General features: G+C 43.2%; 1 protein-coding gene across 5 annotated transcripts in view; it reads right to left on the reverse strand.

Moving 5' to 3' along the window:
• SLC11A2 (solute carrier family 11 member 2) overlaps positions 1-13,498 on the reverse strand; it is a 679,758-nt gene that overhangs the window by 387,818 nt on the left and 278,442 nt on the right. For all 5 annotated transcript variants that reach the window (XR_011304995.1, XM_069653368.1, XM_069653369.1 and 2 more), the window contains exon 5: positions 5,289-5,408. Coding sequence is in view for 4 of the 5 variants with exons in the window: in XM_069653368.1 (XP_069509469.1) it covers positions 5,289-5,408 (120 nt within the window). In the remaining variant the exon portion in view is untranslated. The remainder of the gene's footprint in view (positions 1-5,288; positions 5,409-13,498) is intronic.

Here is a 13,498-nt window from a genome sequence, read left to right on the forward strand (position 1 = left end):
ATCACTTATCTGCAGTTCAACTTTACTTGCGTTGGTTATGGCATGCGTTTCATACAAGGTTCATTCCAGCGCTCACCATACAGTGCTGCTGCTTGCAACCTTGGCTTCAATACAGACTGGTCTTGTATCAGTCTCCCCAACTCATCGCCTGTGTTGATTTCAAGGACACTGCTTTCTTGTTGGAGCCAATGACAGTACCACAGCAGCTGGCGATTCTCTCCGACATGATTATTGACGAAGGAGGGCTGCGGGTACCTCCGACACACAATGCAGGATTCCTCAGCCTGGAACTTCCCCCCCCCTTGTGATCTCCTTCGATTTCGCCATCTTCCTCCTCGTGTTAAACTGCCATCTTGGAACTGCTGTTTCATCGTGTGCTTTGCCTTGCTCACAGTGTGCTCTTGTGCTCCGCCTTTTATCCGTGTGAGGAAGAGTAATAGAAGTCAGGTGTGCGTGATGGTCAGTAATTGCCTGACCCTGCCCGACCATTGTATTGGGATACGTCAGGCATATGGCTCAGATGTTGGTCTGTTTCTCTCATACTGGGCTCTGTGATAAGTGTTTGAGTTGTGAAAGGGGAGGCAGGTTGAGTTCCTAAGTATCCTACGTGGTAGGATGGGGTAAAGGTGTTACTGGGAAGGAGATACCGCATCTCACCATCCGGTGTCCCACTCCCACGCCCCGAAGACCCCTCACCCAGATGATCCTCCCGCTCTGGTCGACCCCCAGGAACTTGATTCTGGCCACCTGGACGACAGATCCCCAGGGACTAGCAGGTCAGACATCTTCTGGTTTCTCATACTTGCATGTTTTCAATTTTGGTCTCCTTAATGCTCATTCAGATCTGCAACAAATCTCATTCAATTCTTGATTTATTATTTTGCTGTGACTTACATTTTCTTTGTCTAACTGAAACCTAGATTGCTCCTGATAAGTCTTTTACACCAGTCTCTTTGCTTCTACTTCGTTTTCCCAGAGTCATCGCCCGTCTCGACATGGCAGGGGCACTGGGGTTCTCTATAATTCTTCTTGGACTCTTACCTTCCACCTTTGGTCTCCCTTGCTTTCCCTTCTTTGAATACCAATGCTCCTTTTCCAATCTTTTCCCTTGTCTTGCTCCTTGCAGTATATCATCCTCCTGTTGACTTTCTTGATCATCTTGGTCTTCTTCTATCCTCTCTTCTTCCCTCTTCAGCACCTCTTTCTTCTTGTGGACTTTAATCTTCTGTCATCTAATCTCTTCTACCCTTTGCTGCTTGCACTTACTGCTTAGTTCTTTGCTCATCTATTCCCACCTTTTTTTCTCTCTCTCCTCCATTCCACGTTTTTGGCTGCATTTGATTCTGCCTCCCCTCTGCAGTCCTTTTCTCCTACTCGAAGACATTTCCCAGCCTTGGCTTTCTCCCGATCTCATCTATATCCGCTGCAGTGCGCGTAAAGCAGAGCGGCACTGTAACAAATCTTAGCCTCCCTCTGACCTCATCGTGCTTTCATCTCTACATTCCTCTTTTGGCTCTGCTTTACTTGCTGCAAAGAAATTGTACTTTTCAGAACTCTGTTTCCCTCTCCCATCACCCTTGTCTCTTTCAACTCCTCCACAATATCCTCTCTCCTAAATCTCCTGGCCCATCATCTCTTTCATCCCTTACCCTTCTGCAACTTTGCCAACTACTTTACTTCTAAAGTAGCCATGGACGTAATTTCACCAAAATGCCAGGGGTAGGGGAAGTGACATCAGACGACCCTTGACCTTTCATGACATCACCCCAAAGTGATATCCCGGGAAACGATGTAACACAAGCTTTCGCCCCTTGACAAAACAGAAGTGGCATCAAATAGCATTGTTCGTAAATTGACTATGGAAAATATGGTTATGATATCACTATAATGTGATCTACTTTTCATACAAGAATGAATCCCCATATGTATCGTTAAGATTAGTGTGTATAGGCCCATATTACCAAATTACTGTGAATGAAAGCAGACGTCCATGGCCAAATGATAATGATGTGTTATTATATAGCACTTACGCGTAAGCACTTTATATAGAAAACATTTACATACAATATCACCCAACCTGTGTTGGTACCCATTTATCGACCTCAGAAGGATGAAAGGCTGAGTTGAAGTGTTTAAGAACAGACTAAATCGGTGACTCACCCCCTGAAGTATGCCTGAAATAAAACTTTGATGAGTCCAGCAATTATTGTACAGAATTCCAGAAAGACACATCATTTGGTATTCCTATTCTTTCTTATTTAGGGTCGCTGCTGAAAGGGTTAGACTTGTGGAACCTCCGTTTTTTTTAATTTGTTTTTTTTAGAAGCCTAAACAAGAAAGCCAGCTACTCCAGAAGCAAAGAGCCACATGTCGCTGCCCACAGCCCAGGAACTTGCATTAAAAAAATAAAGTACCTTTTATTTTACATTTATTTTTTAGGGGTGGCAAGGGAGACCCCTAAATGACGTCCCTGAAAGTAGCTAATCTTCGATCTGCCTTTACTCTCCCTGGTACTCCTCCCTCTTCCTCCTCTCAGAGTTAATCTCCACACTCTCTTTCCTCGTTTACTGGTCTTGCTGACTCAATACCTCTGCTCTTCTTGCTCACGCTCACCATACTTCTTCCCCCTTCTGATCCTCTTCCCTTATTTCCCAGGTCTATCCTCATCTTCTTCCTTATTTTACTTCTCTTATTAATTCTTCTTACTCAAATTCCTCTTTTCCAACAACTATCAAGCATGAAGTTATTCTCCCAATTCTGAAGAAAACTACTCTTGAGCCCTATATTTCTGCCAATTTTTTACCCATCTTGCTGCTTCTTTTCCGCTCTAAAATCCGTGAGAGAGCTACGCTCAGGTTGCTAGTTATTTCAATCTTCATTCCCTTTTCCCACCTCTTCAATCTGGTTTTTGTCCTTCTCATTCCACAGAGACTGCCCTCTTGCATGTCTGTAACTCTTCTGTCTGCTCGCCATTCCAAGCTTTAATCTATCCTTATTCTTCTTGATCTTTCTGCAGTGTTTGATTCGGTTGATCATTCGCTTCAGAAGTCTTCCCTTTATACTTTGGGCATCTCTGGTTCTGCTCTTGAATGGTTTCGCTCCTATCTTTCTATCAGCGATCCTACTCTGTTACTTGGGCTGGACACACCTCTTCTCCATTTCCGCCGCTCTATGGTGCCCCTCAAGGCTCCGTACTTGGTCCTCTTCTGTTTCCTCATTATACCGACTCCCTCTCTGCTCTCATTTCTTCATTTCATATTTCTTCTCATCTGTATGACACTCAAATCTTGTTCTCTTTTTCTTCTTTTGAGTCTACGCTTCCCTCTACTGTGTCAAACTGTCATTCTGCCATCCAGAACTGGATGTCTTCCTAATTTCTTCACCTCAACTCCTCTAAGACTGAGGTTCTATTCTTCGCTGCTCCAACTATTCCTCCTACTCTTCCTCTGCCGCGTTTCTCCTTTCTTCCATCTTCTTTGTCTTATTCCTCCTCTGCGTGCAACTTGGGCGTTATTTTTTATCCTTCGCACTCCGTACCTCGTATATTGCCCGTTCCTGTCGCTATGCCCTTTTCAACATTCGTCATGCTCGTCCTTACCTCTCTTTCCATGCTACTAAACATCTTCTCTTTTCCTTGTTTTTTTACTCGCCATGGACTACTGTCCATCTCTTTTGCTTGGTCTCCCTGCCTCACATCTTCCTCTTCACTCTGTTTATAATTCCTTGGTTTGTCTCTTTTTTTACCCCCTCGTTTGTCTCTTTTTTACCCCCTCGTTCCTCCATTACTTCCTCCTTACTCTCCATCTCATTGTTTCCTTTCGAATCACGTCTTCTTTATTATTTCCTTTCAATTGTTTTTAGGTCTATCCATTGTCTTGTGCCCCCCCCCTATCTTTCTTTACTAGTGTTGTTCTATTTTCCTTCTCGGTCTCTCAATTCTCAGAATCTATTCTTTCACACTGTTCCCAAACCTGCATGTGCTTCATCCAGTTTCCGTTCATTTGTTCTTCAAGCCCGTAAATACTGGAATTATCATCCTCTCTGTCTGCTCTTCTACGCCTCTTTGCATTTTTCATTCTTATTAATAATGCATCAGATTTACATGAAATAAAAGCCTGTTTTCTCATAAAATGGATATTATTGTTCATTTATTTTTTAAATGGAGAATGAAAGAGCACACTGAAAATTAGAAATATTGTTACAAATAGAATTGTAAGGCAGTGCCATTGGAGGTTCACCCGTTCTCAGACAAGTAGCTGGTCATAATATTTCTTCACAAGTTCCATAACCTCAAGTGCATAGGGATTTTCGGTGTGGACCAAATATGTTGGTTATTAATAACCAGAAGTGGTTAAACAAACTTAACAGAGTGGTGTCCACCCAATACAGTCTTCAGTCATGTATGGTACACTGCTGCCCATAGCATAACTAGGCGAATTTCAAATATTGTCTACGTAAGTTACAGCTACTCACTGATATCAGTTTGACAATTTTAGACTCCACCTCCCCAATGCCTTTCTTATATGCTTTCTAATAGCTTATTACAGAGAGGAAGAAAGAGTGGTGCTGGGAGTTAATAGTAAGACAATCGCCACCAAGATATTCGTTTTATTGTAAAGAATACTCTCAGTCAGCGGTCTCCAACCAGCGACTCCCCAGATGTTTGGAATTATGACTCCCATGATCCCTCACCATTGACTATGCTGGGTAGGGTTGAAAAGAGTTTTAGTGCAAAACATCCAGAGAAGCTAAAGTTGCCTACCCCCACCCTTTGTAAAGGGGCATCAAAATATTTTATATTGAGGCAAATATTTACCACATTATACATGAATTTAGCTCAGTCAATCTCAGCTGAAGGGAAGACAGGTCGGCAGCGCCCAGATTAGAAAGGACTCTTGCCCTGTGCAAATGCAACAATGTATGTTCTTCATGCAGGCAATCGGCAGCACTTACTCTTGAAAAGTAGTGTTCTGATCTTTGAATGACTGAAACAAAGGCAAGTGCAGCCACAGAAGGCAAAGGAGAACCCATACAGAGTGGCTATTGTGCACTGTTCCCAATGAGGTAATTAAAAATGTAGTTTCAGGGCTTACTTAAACTGCAGTAACCCATGTGGCCAAGCACAATGCCTCAACAATATACAGTCACAAATATTTTGGACGTCTGGATTGGCGAATGTCGCTGTTCCATGGTGGTATTTAAAAAGACCAGAAGTTGATTAAAAACTGAAAATGCAAAATATGCTCAGATGATTAAGTGCTCATGTCGACTTAGCTATAAGGACTCACCTTGGGATACTGTCGGTTACACACTTCAGCCAAATGGAGCCCTGTAACCACCCCCAGTCTGGCAGCCAGCCGCTGCAAGAGAAGACCAATGATGGTTGCAGTGAGCAGCACCCACAGGAGCTATAGAGGAGGAAATATGGTTGTCAATATTCGCAACATCACTCAATAACTAATGCTACTTTTATTTTCATTTATTTGGCCAAAACCATAGGAATTCATGACTATACATGCATTTTAATCAACTATTCCTCCCTGCTCATACATAACACAATAAAAACATATTGGTTTACTAACCAGGTATACAGTTCTAACAAAAATACATTTGTCAATAAACATAATTTACATTAGCGATCTTTACATATTTACTAAAGACATACCTTATAAATGTACTTGATATAGCTGTTAATACCATGTATTTTAAACTCCTATGATACAGAAATGACAGTTGCTCAATATGCCATATTGTCTACAAAAAAGGTTGGCGAAAAGAGAAAGGAAAAAGGAAAAAAACAACTACAGGATCTTCACCAGTACTCCCTCCTACAGATTTCCATAAATTACTTCTACTTCATTGGATAGTGTAAGTGCAGTCCCTCAAAGTGGCTAGTAGATGTCATTGCCTGCTGGAAAACTAAACCCAAACCAATTAAACGAAAAAAGAAGTCCCTGATGGCATAACTCATAAGCCCTATGAAGAGTAAAGATACAATATCAGAATGTCGAATCAACTAACTACACAAGCTCTAGTCCCTCACCACCACCACCGAGAAAACCTATGCCCTACACAACGAGTTTCCCCACAGAATGAAGCTCTAAGCAGCAACTCTGAGCCTGAACATGTACACAAGGCAACTCCTCACTTTTGGATACAATCATGTTAAACAAAAGCTCAAAATAAACACTATAATCTAAATGCAGCATCCCCGTTTGGGATAAACCAATTCAATGAAGTTGACATGTTTGGAATAATGAAAGGAGTCTACCATGACAAAATGCTGAGCTTTTACTTAGAATCAGCCAAGACAGAGTCTGGTTCTAAAATTCAAAAATGACAATTATTTCAGATCCTTTCATTGAATGCTGATCAAGTTGAAGCAAATACTTTTTTGGAAACTATTTCCCAATGCCATATAGTATAGCCCACATACACAAAAACTGAGTTAATGACCTAATCAAACTCCAGTTCTAACAAATTTGGGAAATGAATGTATGGTGCTCAGGGTTTAGAAAAGAATATTGTCTGGCCCTGTGGTAGGATTTGTGGCACCCAGTACTGCACAGGCGTGGGGGGGCCTAATCTACACATTGGTCCAGTCATAACTGGCCCTGCTCACAGAGCTGACACTAGTGTGACTTCAAATTGCTTTGGCTGTATAATTGTGTGCTCTTATTAGCCACCATGCCACATAGCCATGGCTTTTATGTAAAGATTTACCTGCCATCAGATTGACCAAGACATAAAATTATTCCAATTTTGATTAGAGGTGCAGAAGATTAAAAGGCCATCTGTGCCTGTAGAAACTTCATGTTCCAGCAGCTGTCAGGGATGCACGTGACCTCTGAACCTACCTTGTGCCACTAAAGATGTGGGGCGCTGAGAGTGCCTGTAGGCTGTCTCCGCAAATGCACGTGCTCACAATATCATATTGTCATGGAGCATTTATGAAACAGAAGGGACTGATCATCCCTTTCAGCAACAGAATTAACTGCATAATTTTAGGTTCACAAAAAATCAAAATAGCTCAGGCTACTCTGCCCTTACATTATATTTTGAATCATTGTATCACAAAATGAGAACAATCAGAACTTAGTAGGGTTTGTTGCAGCAGTCTTGTGATCTTGTGTATTGACATCACCCGGAGTGACTATACAGAAAAGGAAATCACAGGGAGTCTTTGAAAGTTTAGTGCATCATGGGAAGTTACATTACGAGAATTTAGTAACAATAGACACATAAATGATGTGCTTAATGGTCACCATTATAAATGGAGCAACGCTATAGGCTATAGTGTGCAGTACAAACTGAATCCCTTGTACAAAGTAAGAGAAAATGATTTGCTGAAGGTCACACCGAGGTAAGTGATGAAGTTTGGATTTGAGGAGCGGAGTCTGCAATTTAGCCCTTTACTGCCCGCACGTCTTCTCAGCACTGATTGGTAAAATCCAATAAAAGAACCGGACAACTATTTAAATCCAGATAAAAACTTTAAGCAAAACGGGAATGACAGCGGCAAGCCTCTCTTGAGTGGCCTTTCACTCCCCATTAAGCTAACCAATCCCCCCTCTCTTTCAGGCCCACAGAGTGTCTTGAGTCCATGTTAAAGGCAGCGATACGTGGACTGCATCCCAGTGACATATAATGAACATTGTAGCTTTATAGACCTCATTCTGAATGGAAGCATTTAAGTAACAGAAAGCACAAAAAGAAATGGGATGGTTTAGAAAGAGGGACTTGAGGGTACTGTGATTTTGGCTGTCGGGAGGATAGCTCAGAGGCAGCATGCTTGCCTTGGAAGCAAGAAAACACGGAGCAACACGGGTTTGATCCCCGGATACGTGCTTAGAAACCTCTGGTTATTATCTGGCGCGTTATAAATAACCTATCATAACATATCACGTGGAGCTGTGCAAGGGCTTTTATATGAAAAATCTCTCCCATTCTTATAACCCAAACTTTAACGCTAAATTTGCGGGACTTGTTGCCATTCCATTGGTGACGAGTGAACATTTCAAGTGGTGTGACATAAACCATTGGTCGGACTAGCTGCTAACAAATGTAGCAAGCAAATTCGACTCTATCCTAAGTGGTTTTCTACCCATGAAAACGTTAAACATAGCTCCAAATGATACAATTCACAGTACAATTTTGCAAAACAAATGGGTAAAAAGACTTCTATTTTAATTACGCCCTCATTAAATATTCCATGAAGGGTGGTCTGAACAATGAGCCTTTCCCTCCAGGGGTGTTTGTTCGCCACATAAGCACCTAGGCCCTTATCTTAGATGTATTAACAATGCATTGCTCGGATTGTCACTCCACTTCAGCTCTCACATGAGTGCAGATATTTGCACTCACGCAAGAACTCAAATGCTGCTTTATGGTAACAGACTGAGAAGTAAGGCAGACGTCAGGAGATATGAGGGTGGTGTAGGAGTACAGTTAATCACACAAAGCAATCATATCAAATAGCACAGTTCTATGTTATTTCGCCAACAGGAGTTTTTTCAACAGAATTTTTGCTGAAGAACTTCCATTAAAAGAAAATCGATTTTTTAATTTATTTTTTTATTTGGGAAAGGGGTGTCCCCCCGCCCCCCAAGCCTCCCTTTCCCTTTGCCATTTCCCTTTCCCCCACCCCATCTAACCCCTTTATTTGTTTCTATGTTTTTTTTCTATGGAATGTTTTTCGGCAAAAATACCATAGAAACACTCCTGTTGGCCAAACAATGCAATACCAAATAGCAGAGCAGTACAAAACTATACTAATGTATAAGGCTTTTAACGTTGAGCAGGTAAAGTAGTTACAAAGTAGAAAATAATCACAAAAACACTTACATACATATGAATGCAGTTAGTGATCACAAAGTGAGATATACACACTTTACAATGGAAAACAGTGAAAGCACTTCAAAACCATGAAACAAGAACAGTAAGTAAAGTGAGAACAAAAATTAACTTAAACCATTAACCATATACTCTACGTTAAAATTAAAAGGCACCTTTAGCTTCAGCCTCAGAATCACAGTTCCAGGTAAGCAAGTGAGCAGGTAGTAGGAAGTCCCCCCTAGAACAAGCTCTGGCAAAGGCAATACGATGAATAGTGCAGACTAAAGCACCTTTGCAATTTAAAAAGAAAAATGGATTAAGCGTACTTTCCCAATCCCACCACATGGGGGTTGTCCTAGGGGGACCCTTTATGATCTTACACTCACTATGGTGCCAGAGGGGCACGAAAACAGGTGGGAAAATGTGCACCCTTTACTTCCATTTTTATGATTGACCACTGTAAGGGTGTAGAAGTACGAGACAGACACAAAGGTGGTATGGTGGTTTCTATAGACTTATTTGTTTTAACAGACAAAAAGGGGAAAACCTACCTACCCATAATACTAATAAGGATTTCCCTGCCTCAAACAAACTGAGAATGTCAGAACGTCCCAAATAATAAATGACCACTGACGTGTCAAATCCTATTTCCTTCCCTTACACTTAGGCAACTAAGGTCAAAGTCTATGCTGGGTCTAGAGGAATGACTCCCTTCTTCTGGACAGGGGACTTACAAGTTCCTTGAACAAAGGTACCAGGCCGAATAACTCAGTTTCCTCAGGCTTCTTTCTCAATGTGGTTCCAGATCCTCGTTGGCAGACCGGATTCTCTCCTGTTAGGACAGATTTTCTATACTCTGGCCTGGTTGATAGATGTATAGAAGGCCAAACTATATTGTGACAGGGACAACTCTGGGAGATGTAGCCAAACGAGTTCAAAGTAGCAAGGCGAGTGGTACAGGCTAAGTCTCAAGAGGTGGTGAGCTTATAAGGGGTCCACAATGAGCGCACACAGTGAAGCAGTCAAGGAACACACTTAGACAAACGGGTATAAAAATACTTCTCGACTTATGGCCATAACACACAGTGAAAAATGACTGCTAACAGGTAATATCGCTCCATACTAAAAATTAGATACATATATACAATTACTAGAGTATATCAAACCCCTGAAAAGGAAGGTACAGATTCATATTAGCACTACTAGTCCACAGAGATTGAATTCTAAGTTACGAAGTCCATCCCTAAGATGTATGGGGCCTTGCCTTATGCCCAAATGTTCAGCAAAGTACCACACCGTTTCAAGTGTCAGGGGACAAGTTAAACTAGCTTACAACCGTGTTCCCAACTTTTGGAGTGCTTTTGTGAACAAGCAATGGTAAAGCCCAAGTAATCTAAACGTTTCTTAAAGTTACCACATTTTAAAAAGGGTGTTAGGGGAGCAGATAAGTATTGCTATAACTCACCCCCCATACTCAGATTCTTCACAGGACTTGGCAGGTTGATTGAAGAAGGTCCAGGGTCACTTTTCCCGCCGTCAGCCTCAGCCCTTGATTCCCAGTAGTTGCAGGTTCGAGCAGCTCTCCGGTCGGTGTCTAGGTGCAAGGTCTACCAGTTGAAGAATGCAGCAGAACTAGATGCAGGGCCCCTGAATGGGCGCAGGTAAGCAGTTTTGGACGATGGCCACTGATGCACATTGACACAAAAGGGATTCACTTGCAGCGGTCAGACTTTCCCTCCTATCTCGGGTCCCCTTGATGGTAGGACCACGAAGTTCTGCAAATGTAAGTCTTGTTGCACATGCTGAAGATCCCCAAGTTCCAGGCCTCAACTTGGAATGGCGACCTCTGCAGCACGGTAGCCCAAACTCTGAGCTGGTCAGCCACAGGGTGGTCCTGGGGCACTTCCGAAGGCTCTTCTTCATAGGACTCTGAGCCAACGTTGAGAATGGATGTTTCCTCCACTCCAAGGGTTGCAGGACTGCTGAAGATCTTCTACAGGACAGGGCTCTACCACGGCAGCAGCAGACGTCGGTCGCCAAGCTTTCTTCCGATGGGTCAACGTTCTCCATGCAAGTCTTGTAGCTGGACAGGAGTCTTGGCTCCTTCAGTTTCTTCCAGGATCTCTCCAGAGTGCGTACAGGGGTCCTCTTCTTATCCTAAAAGCCAGGTAGAGCAGTAGCTCCCACTACCCAATGACAGATATGCCAAACACACACACACACCGCAGCAGTGGTCCAATCGGGACCACTGGCGGCAAAACCTATACATACCATTCAGACACACTGGCACTAGTTTGTGGATTGGGACCAGCTCACTTCCTGGCAGCACACACACATAGCCCTCCAGTAGCCGGCCAAAAGCCTGCGCTTTCCTGCACACTGGAAGTCCATATAAGGATTTGCCTGGCCTCAAAGGCCAGGAAGAAGGCTAAAATACAAGATGGCCAAAGGACAAGCGAAATACCTGGTGGCATGGCCATGTTTGACGACTAGCCACAGTTAGTGGCCAAATGTGGTAAACGTGGTAAGGCTAAAACAAAATGCACCAACAAATGGTAAAAAGTCACTACTGCCACCAGCTTGTCCATTTAGCACACCTAAAGTAACCAAGCATCCTCCGAGTGTTAGTTTAGGGCAAAACAAAAAGTGTACCCCATTGTATTGCATTTTAAGATGCATTTGTACAATGATAAAAACTACCACAAGTGTTAAAAAAGTTAATAAATGTAACTAGACTAAGGGAAACCATGTTTCCTAGTACGGACAGCCTGAAGGACATGTCAGCTTCCCCATAACAGACAAGCAAAAGCCAGTGTAGTTTAGATTAAAGCTTCACTGCACAAAAAACAGGGCAGATAGGTTTGGGGGTCCACAGCAATGGAAGGAAAGGTGCAGCAAAGAGGAATGCTTCCTAACATCTCCTACTGCGACGAAGAAGAGGGGTGGCACTTCTCTTGCTTCTTGCACTACTTGATTTACTATCCTGCCAAGTGCATGTGTTGTCTCCTCCCTTATCCTGCTGCTTGCATGACAGACCTGGTCCACTAGTGTAAGGAAGGCATGGTATCAACAGTAAGACAGGCACAAGTGACCACAGTTCCCAAGGTGTTTATTGAACTTCAATTGGGTTTGAAAAACACCTATCTAATCCTAAATCTAAAGATGGGAGCAAGCTACGACCATCAAACAACAACAATGCAGCCCTAGTGGTGTCTTGTCAAAATAAAAGCGCCTACAATAATAAAACTATTGCCAATTCTTACCTCTAAATACAAATAGTGTGGGAAACAATGTTATGCAAGAGAAAAGTGTTCAAGAAATAATATGTCAGAATAATCAAGACGTTGGCTTCCCTTCCCTACAGACATTCGACTGTGCTCTGGATTTCGCTTGAAGCGTAGCAGGACCCCTTCGATTCACAATCCTTTGCCACTCTTTTGCTTGATACCTTACAGAGTCCTTCGATTCAGAACCCACACAGTGCTGGACCCCTCTGTCAAAGTTATTGTATCTTGGTTTCAAAGTTCAATCACTCATCTCCAATTCAACTTTACTCGCGTTGGTTATCACACACGGTTCATACAATGTTCTTTCCAGCGCTCGCCATACAATGTTGCTGCTTGCAACCTTGGCTTAAACACAGATCCGTTTTGCATCGGTCGCCCCAACTCACTGGCTATGTTGATTTCACTGACGCTGCTGTGTTGTTGGAGCCAAGGACAGTATCACGGCAGCTGGCAATTCTCCCCGCCGTGATTATCGACGCAGGAGGGCCCAGAGTATCCGACACACAATGCATGATGCCTCAGCCTGGTTTACTGGCCTTACGCTTTCTATTCTCAAGGCTTTGTGAAAGCAATGGTTCCTTGTCAAAAAGGTCAAGGGAACTTCCCTCCTTGCAATCCCCTTTTGTTTCGCTGTCTTTCTCCTCTTGTTAAACTGCCATTTTGGAACTGCTATTTTCTTGTGTACTTTGCCTCGCTCAAAGTGTGCTTTCGTGCTCTGCCTTTTATCTGTGCGGTGAAGTGTAATGAAGTCAGGTGTGTGTGATGGTCAGTAATTGCCTGACCTTTGTATTGTGACACATCAGGTATACGGCTCAGGTGTCCATTTTCTCTCATAGCGTGCTGTCTGTGAGAAAGTGTTTGTGCTGTAAAAGGGGAGGAGGGTTGAGTTCCTAAATATCCTAACTGGTAGGATGGGGTAAAGGTGTTACAGGGAAGGGGATACTGCGTCTCACCATCCGGTTTCCCACTCCCTGAAGAACCCTCATACAGGTGATCCTCCCACACTGGTCCACTCCCAGGAACTGTATCCAAAAGCAATGGCCTGGATCCAAAAGAGATGGCTGTGTCCTGGCCACCTGGATGACAGATCCCTCCCCCCCCCGGGGACTAGGGAGTGAGACACCTTCTGGTTTCTCACACTACCCTGCCAGGCACCATCCATCACCTTCTTTTAGGATTGGCCACTTCTACATCTTTTATGGGGTACCAGACCCTCTAACGCTCACCTGATTCCCGTAGAGGCGCCGGTCTTCACTGGGCGTATACCGTATCTTCAAAGGTGATGTGTAACACACGGCTGGCTCTTTGGGCTGGACCTCTGTGCACTGTATGTCTGACTCGAAGGGTAAGATGTCTGCCGATAGAAAATATGGGAT

This window comes from Ambystoma mexicanum, chromosome 3q (assembly GCF_040938575.1).
Source record: "Ambystoma mexicanum isolate Mex_15411 chromosome 3q, UKY_AmexF1_1, whole genome shotgun sequence".
NCBI lineage: Eukaryota > Metazoa > Chordata > Amphibia > Caudata > Ambystomatidae > Ambystoma > Ambystoma mexicanum.